This window comes from Pseudorasbora parva, chromosome 1 (assembly GCF_024679245.1).
Source record: "Pseudorasbora parva isolate DD20220531a chromosome 1, ASM2467924v1, whole genome shotgun sequence".
Lineage (NCBI taxonomy): Eukaryota > Metazoa > Chordata > Actinopteri > Cypriniformes > Gobionidae > Pseudorasbora > Pseudorasbora parva.
The window spans coordinates 58,961,184-58,973,431 of NC_090172.1; the positions used below are offsets into that span (position 1 = coordinate 58,961,184).

Genomic DNA, 12,248 nt, shown 5'->3' on the forward strand with positions numbered 1-12,248 from the left:
ATTTTTTATGTGGTTCAGACACAATAATATTTTGAGTTTCTATTTATTAAACACATTTCCTTCATTGTATCAACTAGAATTTTTAATTTCAATAAACTCAATTTTAAGGCAGCCAGGTTACGCACTTTAAGTTAAACTAACAATATTTTTTTACAGTGCAACAGTGACTGATCACATCTAAATTTTTCAGCTGGCCGAATTTAATTGCATCAATTCACAGAATTTCAATTCGGCCAACTGAAAAATTTAGATGTGATCAGTCACTGTTGCACTGTAAAAAAATATTGTTGGTTTAACTTTAAAAAAAGGAAGTAGCTAGCATGAATAGTAGCATGAATAAATGACACACTTATCATTTTGGGCTTAACTATTCCCTCAACGTCCAGCGTACTGTCAGAGGATAGTGATGGAAGTACAGTGTTGTAGATGATCGCCACTGAGCAAAGCCACTAAAGGCCGACTCACATTAAGAGGCCAGAAGTCATTGCTTTTTAGAAAGAGTCTGACATACTGTACGTGGTAATAACTGTTGAGCAACAATGTTTAATCGAGTTTAAATTTCAGCGGTTGAAATCAGTCACTGTGAACGCTCCTTAAGAGCCAAACAAACAGGTGCCGACGAAAGGTCTGTTTACCCTAGAGCACTGCACATGCTTTAATAAAAAATAAACCGGATCACTCAATGCAAAATAAAAACGTTTGACAAGACAAATTTCAACTCAACCAGACAGTACAGATTTCTCTGAGCACAGATGCATCTATTCAGTCACTGCAACCATATTTGTTGGTGGGTTCTTTGCCACGCACAGGAAAAAAAAAATGTAGATAGGCCTTTACCAGACACAGCCTGCAGAATAATCTATTAATTATGAAACTATTTCATGTGTCTGCACGTGCATGATTTCATTGAATCCGTTTTAAAGTTGGGAAGTAGTTGCAGTAGATGTCTTGGCCAGTTTCTGTTTGTTGAAAGACAGCCAATGTTTGGGGAATTTTTTACAAACCAATGCATGCTATTCTTACCGATATGCATGGTAGGTATTAAGCGAAGATGATGTGGAAGAAATACATTAACCACTTCAGCTCTGCGGCATATAATAATTATGACGCATGCAATTTTGGACCCAAATGTGGGTGTAGAGCTGAAGTGTTAACACAAAATCCACCCAGAGAAACTTTGCGTTCGCTTACAAAATGTTTGCGAGAAACTTCCCGTTTTTTCTTTTTTTTTCACAGCAGTTGTGTATCCCAGGTCAACTTTGTGATTGCTTGCAAAACGTTTTATTTCCCACAGAAAATGTGCATTTCGCTCGCAAAAACGTTTGTGTTTTTTGCGAGAGAACTCAAAAGTTTTGCGAGCAAACATTGTGGCGAAAGAACGCAAAAGCATTGTAAAAAAAAAATCCACACATCTAATTTTTTCCATCACCATGTCCCTGAATCCAAATTCTGCAGACACATTAAAGTATGCCTTTCTTTGTTTTTTGTTCAAAGCACTTGCGTTTCTCAGATCAACTTTGGCCCCGTCCACACGGAGACGCGTTTAGCTGTATACGTATACATTTTGTATCGTATCAGCGTTTCGTCCACACGGATCCGGCGTTTTAGAGGCATTGATCCGATATCTTTCGAAACCGGGTCCCAAAGTGGATAAATCTGAAAACGAGCATCTTCCCTTTTCGTGTGTACAGCGAATCCGTATATTTTCTGAAACGGTGATGTCATCACACTATGTCCAGCACGGTGAAAGAGGTAAGGGATACAACTACGGGCTCTTGGCATGCGCACATCAATATCGCGTCATTTAATAACGCTATCTGCATTATTGTAAGGGTATGTTTTGGGTTGGGGTAGGTGGAGGCATTAATAAATCACATCTGTTAAATAAATGTATTTATTGTTATTTTATTGTGAGATTTCGCCTCACCTCCGACCACTGCTATACCCCTTCTAGCCACAACTCTTCTTCTCTGTTTTTAGTGTATTTCTTTGGCAGAATTACAGCGCCACACACTGGCCTGGCATGCAAACTACATCATTTTAGTCAGTTTAGGTAATCTCGTGTGAACGCAGATATTTCTTGAAACAAGGAAAAAAAAAAGATCGGATTGGGAAAGCGCTGGCTTCGTGTGGACGGGGCCTTTGTGATCGCTTGCAAAACGTTTCGTTTCCCACAGAAAATTTGCCGAAAGAACGCAATAGCATTGTAAAAAAACCCTCACCATGTCCCTGAATCCAAATTCTGCAGACACATGAGCACCAAATCTATAGAACTGCAATGGCAAGCCATATTACGTGTAAAAAGCAATCTGTAGTGAACTGATCCCATGCACGCTGTTTATAATTAAACACGGTTTAAGATCTCCAGGTTAGGGTTGCACCAGCCATTCACAAGTTCTTAAAATTGAACGTAAAGTCACTAGAGGCTAATGCTTCTTTCATGTGCTCTCTGAATTATAATAAATACAAGTTTACTAGGTAAAAAATTGCACATGAATGCTCTCCCCACTTCAGATGTGGGATTTGTCAGATTTCCGATAGCACGTGAAGGCGGTGTTAGTAACTACTAGCTAGTTTATAACTAACTCTGTCCTTTATTCGGTTCTTCGTAAAAGTACTGCACAGTCACATGACATTTATGATCCAATAGCAGCCTTTAAATACGTGAGCAGAAGTTTAAATGCTGTGAATTTCAGTTTATCCTTCATTCTAACTTTTTTCCTCACATAACTAAATGGAAAAAATAAATTTCTATTAAAATAAGATTCTATTTAATTCAATACATTAAAGGTAGACTATTTTATATGTAAATAACACTGTATTTGAAATGAATAAGTATCAATAAATAAATACAAAAAACATTAGAAATGTATTATGAATAATTTAATTTGACATGGACAACACGGACCAATAGATTGTGTTCATGTTGAAGAGCTGCTAACAAAGTGAGCTTATTCACAATGTAAAACAAGAGCTTATTGATGCAGTTCAATTAGTCTGATATTTTATTCCAACCGTTTCTCCTAATCAGACGCTTCCATAAATATTTAGCTTGTATGTAGAATTACGCTTCTACTACGTTTAATGGTGCAATGCAAAAATATTTAGCAGTGCGCAACTTAGTTTGTCAGGCTATCACCAGACCAAGCTCAGTTTAAGATTGAACATTGGTCAGGGGAGTCTGCTCTGTATTTTCTACTGCACAAGAGGCGTGATCAACGGGCGTAATTCAAATGAATCTGTACGCAACTGGATAGTCCTTCGACCAATCAGAGCACAAGAGGCGTGATCAACAGGCAACGACCCATCGCTTCAAATCGCAGACAGAACAGGCCATGGTTTACCCAGTCTACAACTTAGTGCCTCTTTACGTCAAACTAGGCTAAGGGTGCGTTCACACTCGTCATGTTTGGTTCGTTTAAAACGAACCCTGGTGTGATTGCTCGTTTAGTGCGGTTCATTTGAACATATGTGGACGCTGCCATCCGAACCCTGGTGCGCACCAAGCAAGCGGACCGAGAGCGCTAAAAAGACGGGTCTCGGTCCGCTTCCAAACGAACTCTGATGCGGTACGAATGATATATGAACGCAACACGGACCAAAGACATGTAGACGAACCAAAAACCGGACATAATGTCACAAGATGCGACGCATAGTCAGCTGATTTGACAATGCGGAAAGATCGGTGTATCCAAAATGAGTAATGTTAACGTTAGTGGCTAAACGTAGAGCAACGAGGAAGTGTCTCATCAATATTTGGTCCAACAAGCGTGTTTCGAAAATGCTAGAAAAAAAAACGCACAAAAAGCAAACCTGGTTCTTCTCATCAAAGGACGTGTGTTGCCCATTATTATCCGGTACAGACGACAGAACTGCCGTCTCTTATCTGCATACAACGGAGGAAATCCTGCAGCTGTTTTGGACATCTTATGAGCTCTTCATGAGTTCTCAGCTGGTAAAAATAATGCCATGTACACGCATAAAATGATGATGTTTAATCCAGCACACAGCATTGTTGTGAATGTTCAGTAAGCGAGCTCCTACGTCATAAACCGACCAATCAGGTTGTGACCGTCTCCCTGTGCCTTTGGTTCGGTAACTTTAGGTTCGCTGTTAAAAATGCCAGCGTGAACGCTAAGCGGACCAGGACTATATGTTTTGTTTTTGTTTTTTGGTCCGGTCCAAACGAACCAAACTAACCGAACTACAAGTGTGAACGCACCCCAAGAGTAACTCATGCAAAGTTGGTGCAACCGGCCCCAGGTGCTGAAAGACTCAAAGTGAACTCCGTAATTAGCCCTTTGCATCGAATACATTTGGAAACAACAAGAAGCATGTTAACTAGGGGCGATATAATGCTGAGTCAACGGATTAGGGCTTCGCCAACATTTTCAACTGAGAATGTCATGGCTTAAAAAGAAAAGAGGTCATATTTCAAAGTGGTGTGCTGAAAAACGCATGTGAAAAGTATATTTAGACACCATTATTTTGCAAAAGACCTGTATAATTTCCCACACAGTTACACTTTATGCAATTAATGTTGCATCATTGCTATATGATGTCCATTGAACGCGTCTCATTATTACCATCACCAAGGTGCAGTGCGAAATCAATGCCAGAAAAATGGTCAGTGCCTTGTTATTGTTACTGTACGTATTCGCGCAGATAATTCTCTCGTTCTTATACTTTCATACAGACAAACATTTATACCAACAAGAAGCTCCCCTAGTCAATTAATTTAAAGCAGCATAAAAACATACCACAATGTTGATCAATCGTCTTTTTTTCATCCTTTTTTCTTGTTTTTTTTAAACACCCATTTGGAAACAAACTTGCAAAATAATTTTGCTTTAGTTACAGTTACATTTACAGCTTTTTCTATCATTCACAAAGAGTAAAGGCCAGTTCACACCAAGTATAACTATAACGATAAACATAGTTTTGAATAGGAGAGTCCACAACTATAACGGTGTCGGCACAGAGGAGCGATATTGTTGGAATCACTTTCAGAATGATTTTTGTCTAGCAGATGAATTATGAAAACAATGACAGCCAATCAGAGTCCACCCCGTTTGAAAAGCGTATGAGCATTTAAAGCAGCCGACAACAAAACTCAACACGTTTCTGGACGCTAATATACACTGTAAAAAAAATTCAGGTCTCCAATTGAAAATTTTCAAGTGACTGATCACATTTGAATCACATTGCACAACTGAAATTCTGTAAATGGATGTAATTTAATTCACAGAAATTAAATTCGGCCAACTGAATTTTTTTACAGTGTAGTTATCGCAATAGTTTTCGTTCTTGGTGTGAATGGGCCTTAGGCTTTCTTCACCAAACATGTAATGCAAAAATGAAAGGAAACCTGTGGATGACAAAAAATTCACTGAACACAGCGATGCTTAATTACAGGCTTAGTCCCAAACGCTCCTCCTTACCAAATTATGGAGTCCGACTGGCCTAAATTTGGTTTTTATAGGCACTAGCGCTAGAGAGGCCAGCGAGACGAGGATCTGCAAATGAAGACTTTGTCGTTCAATCTCTTTCTGTTCGTTTGCGAACCTCCGCTCCCGGCTGTTCGCGGCACAGGTGAGACCCCTGAGACAGGTAGAGTGGGGAAGGTACCAGTAGGTAGGGAACGCTTTTAGGAAACCGTCTTCTTCCCACCTAACTCACCGTCCTTCCGCTCTATCCTCATGTAGGGTTCGAACGCCGACGATCCGCACCCGTATCCCGACGGCAGTTCGTGATGGGTGCCGCCCAGGAGAGGCATGGTAAAGCAAAGGGAGGGTGGTGGCACTCCCAGGCGGGGCGAGGGCGGAGTACCTCCTAAAGAAGACAGCGAGAGTCCGAACGTCCCGCCGGATCCGGGAGCCGAGGCGGTGCTACTCACCCCAGAGGAAGAGGATACGGAAGGGCTGCCCAGGAGAGATTGGCCATTGCCGGGGTGCGGGTGAGCCAGCAGCGGGTTGGGCGGAGGCGCGGGCACAGACAAAAGGCGGCCCTGCTCCAGGAGACGCAGGATGTTGCAGGTGGCGAGGGATTCAGAGGTGGATGACGAGCGCTTGTCGGTGTCCTTGGTCTGGTCTTTTTTCTGTTTGGTGCGGCGGTTTTGAAACCACACTTTCACCTGCAAAACGAGAGCAAACATTTAAATATATATCCGCATTTTTTTTTACAAGCAGAAGCAATTTGCCTTCACTGTAGTGATGTTAATTATTTAAGATTTCGATTCACCAAGAAATACAGTAATATTGTGAAATAACTGTTTTCTATTAGCCTCTGAGAACTCAGCCCCGCCCACAACATATGAGCTCGGGCGGTTCGGTCTGGCCTCAATCCATAGAGGAGTAATTATGCCTGAACACAAACTGTTCGGACCAATGAAATCATCAGGGCGGGCTTTAGACGATGATGGACAGATGATCAACAGTAACGTAATCATCACGTCATCAGACAGAGAGCTTGTTCGTATCTGCATTCACCTTCACTATTCCTCTCAGAAATGATCATCATGATGGAAAGTACCGTTTATCCTTAAATTCTTTTTTTACAACACCGGCAAAGATCGTTTACACTCGTCTTTTTCTTCTAACGTGTGCGAACAGGGTTGCCAAGTTTTTACAAAAAAAACCCTGCCAACTACTAGCCCAAAACAAGCCCAATAGCTTCTATTGGGAGGTTGGGGAAATGTGTGTTATTTTGGCAAGTTTGCCAGCTAAAATTCGCATTCCTGGGACCTATTGCACAAAACTAGGATAAGAGATTAAGCAATTTAGTACACTGCTGTCGTGTAAACGTATCCTGAAGGCACACTCACATCAAAAACGATAATAATAACAAAATATAACTATGGCTACGTCTACACTAATCCGGATAAATTTAAAAACGTTTGTCTAAAAACGCTCCACGTCCACACTATCATTTTCAATCGTTTATCTACACTGAAACGTCTGAAAACGCTTACATCCCTGTACTGCGCATGAGCAAATCCAAGACGCTTCGACCCGCGTCATTTCCACTACTCGTTTATATACTCATTTTGCGACAATGTCGAGAAAAGGCGAAGAGTTTTTTAACAGTATGTACAAACTGACATTAATATTTAACAAGGCTGTCAAAACAGAAAGCATACAAAACAACTGCTGTACAATGTGGTTCACCATCTTGGCTGAATTGGTCATATGACTGCATCACATGGCTAAAAATGCGGCATCGTATTAAAAAGCCTCCGTTTTCACATGCAGTCCACACTCTGACGCGAAGACAGCGTTTTCAAATGTATCCGCTTTGGAGAGCGTTTTCAAAACGTTAAGTGTTCATTGACTTAAAACGCTGTCTCAGTGTGGACGGAAGGCCAAAACAGAGAGAAAAATATACGTTTTCAAATGAAAACGTATTAGTGTGGACATGGCCTATATTAGTAGATAAATTGAGCCACATTCACCAAGATATCCCGGCTTAATCCCTTAGTTTTGTGCAATAGGCCCCAGGGTCTATATAACCGCAGACTTGGCAACAAAGTGCAGTTGAGCTCTGTTGACATTTGACAACTAATATTATGCGTCGCTTCGTTGCTCTGATTGGTTGTCGGTCTGTCCAATCGAGGTCTTTCCTGGTTGGGTTGAAACACGCCCCATAATCACAGCCCAATGGAGCAGTTTCAGACTCATATTCTGACTAGAATTGAGGATGACCACGTCAGGCTAGTTTTCTCTTTAAATATATTTTAAAATGTAATTTATTCCTGTGATCAAAGCTAAATTGTCATCATCATAACTCCAGTCTTCAGTGTCACATGATCCTTCAGAAATCATTCTGATATGATGATTTGCTGCTCAGTTATTAATAATTTTTCTTATCATTATCAATGTTGAAAATTGTTTTTGCTGCTAAATATTATTTGATAAAAAATAATAACTGTTTCTTGAGCATCAAATCAGCATATTAGAAAGAATTCTTAAAGGGATAGTTCACCTGTAAGACTTTCGTTTGTCTTCAGAACACGAACGATCTTTTTGATGACGCAGCTACCATTTTGCGGTTTAGTCAAAATTTTCTGAAGACGCACAACACAATGGCTTTATATGCCGAACAGATTTAATTTAGGTTTTTATTCATATTTATTTTATAAACATTCATAAACTGGCACATCAGTTGTGGTAAACAGAAGCTCAAGCAGGTTCCTTAGACGTGCGAGATCCAATGAGGTTCATTCTGGTGTTACGCATCACGTTTGAGCTTCAGCAGGAACCAATGAGGTTCATTCTCGTGTCACGCATCACGTTTGAGCTTCAGCAGGAACCAATGAGGTTCATTCTGGTGTTACGCATCACGTTTGAGCTTCAGCAGGAACCAATGAGGTTCATTCTCGTGTTACGCATCACGTTTGAGCTTCAGCAGGAACCAATGAGATTTGTTCTTATATGTCAAGCAGGTCGGTTGAGTTCGCTGATCAATGTTTAAATGTTAATAAAAGCTTAATTTGAAGCGTAAAAGTAGTTGCATAGCTGTCAGGAGGGACTGAAATCTCGGATTTCATCAGAAATATCTTAATTTGTGTTCTAAAAATAAATGTTTTCATGAGGTAAGAAATGGATGACAGAATTTTCATTTTTGGGGTGAACTATTCCTTTAAGGATCATATTAAAAAAATAACACCACAACTTCCCACATGGTTTGAGGTGTCAGTAGCCTATATTATACGAGTTCATTTTTGGGTTTGGTGTTTGGAAAAACGTGCCTTAGGAAGCACCACTAATCCAGGGATTGTCTATTCAGCAATACTGTCACATATGGGATGCCACAGCAAGACTTCTCCTTATGACTTTCTTCATAAAAAAGATCAATGGAGCATGTTGAAAAGTGCACTGAACTCATGTTAAACCGCTGCTGACCTCAGGTTAAAAAGTGCGCTGAACTCTGCATGTCCTTGTCCTGCATGTTTAATTGATACAGCGCTGCTTTAATGCAGAGAGTATTCTGGGGTCGAGGATGGGTCGAGATCAAGCTCTTCTCATAAACATAGAGAATATCAGGCCTATGAAAAATGCATTTCACCCTGACCGGGTTTTTACCTGTTACCTGCTGCTTTGTCCCACCCTGGGGACCATAAAGGAGGACTATACATACGCACAAACGCATCAACACATCGCGAGCTCTCAGAAATGCACATTCACACTCATTTTCTCACTCTTAATGTTTAGAGCTCTAGAACATGGGATGATTGAGGTTCAGATCCCACTTCTACGAACCACGGCCATCAAGCAGAGCACTTAACACTTGTCTGCTCTATAAGACACTTTTGACGCTTTTCTCCGTGCTCGAGAAAAAATAAAAGGATTTTAGGTTTGCTACAAGTGCTTTAGACACATGGACGTAACGTTACAGAACAATAGTGATTTGAATGACATGTGTGCAATACTTGCTTGAGGCAATATGAAACCATTTTTTAAATGTGAAATGGGTATTCAACGAGAAAAAAAAACTAGGGTATAATCTTAATGGACCCTTTTCGACTGATGACGCGTTTTAACGGTCATCAGTATCGTAAATCCTGCAACGTTTTTTGTATTTTCTTTTTTTTTAAACGTATGTACATTTATAACACTAATAGTTTGTATTATATTACTTTTGCTGTTTTGCATCAAATTACAAAAAACAACTTACCGCTGCTGTGAGGTGTCTATTACAACATCTATGGGTGTGATGGAAAAAAGAACATTTCTCTCTTTTCACTGCCGTTATCAATCTCACTCTCTTTTCCCCTCTTTTTGAAAGTTGAGAAAGCAATATTGTTGTTTTTCTTTTTATATTTGAGTAAATATGGACACACAAAATACTGTATTGTCTTATTCACCGCCATAAAAGTTAACCCAACTATGACAGCTTCCGCTTTGAGAAACCCCGGAAATGTGAAAAGGGTCTATTTTATCAATAGGGTTTGGGCGTCATGACGTCATTACTTAGCGTGGCGGCCATGTTGATGGCATCCTTTACTACTACTCGGACTACTGCGCACTGTTTATAGACGTACTCCCTCTCAGTCGTGTGTCTTAATTTGATTATTTTGGCGTTATTTCAACTATGGTAAACCAGATGTTTTTTAGTGTTTATTTGCAAGTAGTGCAACCTGAGAACACAAATGTGGAATGCTTCAAGGTAAAAGGTTACAAATAAAAAATGAACACAGAAAACGGAGTGCAAGTTGTTGCACTTTATATAACGGAGTGCACTTTATATAACAATAATAAATACACTTTTTAAAAAAATAAATTCTTTCAATACTATATAAGCAAATAAATAGGTATCTATACAATAACAACAAAAGACACAGAAATGGAGGAAGTGCAAATTATAAATATAGTAAACAATAACATTGCAATAACAAATAAAAACGGAGGCAGAGCAATTTCTTATATAATAATAATAAGAATAATATATACGTTTCGGTTAGACTTCGGTTATTTCGATAGTCCACTTTAAACATTCTACTAACTATGTACGTTTTCAACAGCATGTCAACTAACACTAATTAGAGTATTAACTGTACTGTTAGTAGACAGGTAGCTTATGGTTATGTGTTGGGGTTCGGGTTAGTAGAATAAGTTGAATTGTAGTTGCAAAGTTACTTATAGTCAGTAGAATGTCTGTCGGGGACCAACAAAATAAAGTTTTCGTCGTCGTCAGTGCTCCGCTCTTTCTTTGGAAATTCATGTGGATCCAAAACTTTAATAGTTCCGATTTTGTCTCTATAGCGGTCCCTGCCTTCCCTATTTAACACATCCCTTTCGGGATTTTCACATGTTTTTTCTTTCTCCCAACTCTGCTTCTCCACATTCGACTTGCTGTATGTTTACATTCGCGAGGCCATCAACATGGCCGCAACGTCCCAGAATGCAATGCGGCGCCCAAACCCTATTGAGAATTGATTTAACTTTGAAAAGGGTTTGAAATACCACCAGAAACCATTTGTTTAAACTTGATGACATTAGTTAAATAGGAACATTATTCAGGGGTGTATAGCCTAACAGTACACAAATCTTACGGTTGATACCTCGGTTTTGAAGTCATGGTTAGGTAGCCTACGATTTCGGTACAGCGGTTTTGCTTTTTATTTATTTTTATTCAACAGTGATTTACTGAAAAAAAAATGTGTCTGTCCTTAAACTAATTTAATTATAACTAATGTCTTAAAAGATAATGCTGTAAATATAGGGAGTCCTTAGTCTACATGTTGTAGGCTAATATTAAAGGTTAACAGAGCCCAACTGATAGCCTCAATTCAGTTGTTTATTTTTAGATATAATAATTAACACATAAGCTTCACATAAGGCATAAACTTAAATCATTTTTTTTAATTCGTTGAAATATAATCATTTATACGCGGCTGTCAAATCATGACAGATTTATTTAAACATAGCTACATTATATAAACAAGACATCAGTAACAGATTAAGTAGAATAATGAATATAAGCTAATATAGTGCATATATTTAGCAAAAGAGTTATTTCTCAAGTGAACTAACAGCTGTGGACACTGAATGACTTGCCTGAGGTAAATGTGATGCAACAGGACATTGTTCTCAAGCTGTTTTGTCTTTGCGGGTGGGCTGAGCGATTACACGACATATACATTTCAGTACGTTGTAATGTATCCTCAACATACCTTAAGTGATATTAATTCTTGTTTATGCTTTAGAAAAAGATGATATGAAGAGAGATGATGGCGTTCACTCCTATGAACTGAAGCGCCTACTGTGATCAGTCATGTCATAAAAATAAAGAGGGTCAAAATGGCATATATAGTTTGAATTGTGATAAAATGGACTGAATACGTAATATCTTCGTGTGGGAATTCTGAGTGTTCTGCGCTTAAAACAAGCCGACTGTTAACCGACACTCCAAAACATTAAATCCAGGTGTTCCAATCAAATCAAGCACTAGGCATGCAGACGGTTCTACAAACATTTGTGAAGGAATGGGTCGCTCTCACGAGCTCAGTGAACTCAAGCGTGGTACCATGATAGGTTGCCACCTGTTCAAGAAGTCCATTTGTGAAATTTCCTCACTACTAAATATTCCACGCTCAACTGATAGTGGTGTTATAACAAAATGGAAGCAATTGGGAAAAAGAGCAACTCAGCCATGAAGTGTTAGGTCATGTAAAATCTGCTGAGGTGCACAGTGCACAGATGTCGCCAACTTTCTGCAGAGTTGATATCTAGACCTCCAAACAAAATGTG

At 39.4% G+C, this 12,248-nt stretch overlaps 1 protein-coding gene across 1 annotated transcript in view; it reads right to left on the bottom strand.

Moving 5' to 3' along the window:
• Positions 1–299: 299 nt before the first annotated feature.
• The window catches only part of vax2 (ventral anterior homeobox 2), a 29,102-nt gene continuing 17,153 nt past the window's right edge, over positions 300–12,248 (bottom strand). The window contains exon 3 of the mRNA XM_067452019.1: positions 300–6,133. Within this exon, the coding sequence (XP_067308120.1) occupies positions 5,648–6,133 (486 nt within the window). The 3' untranslated portion in view covers positions 300–5,647. The remainder of the gene's footprint in view (positions 6,134–12,248) is intronic.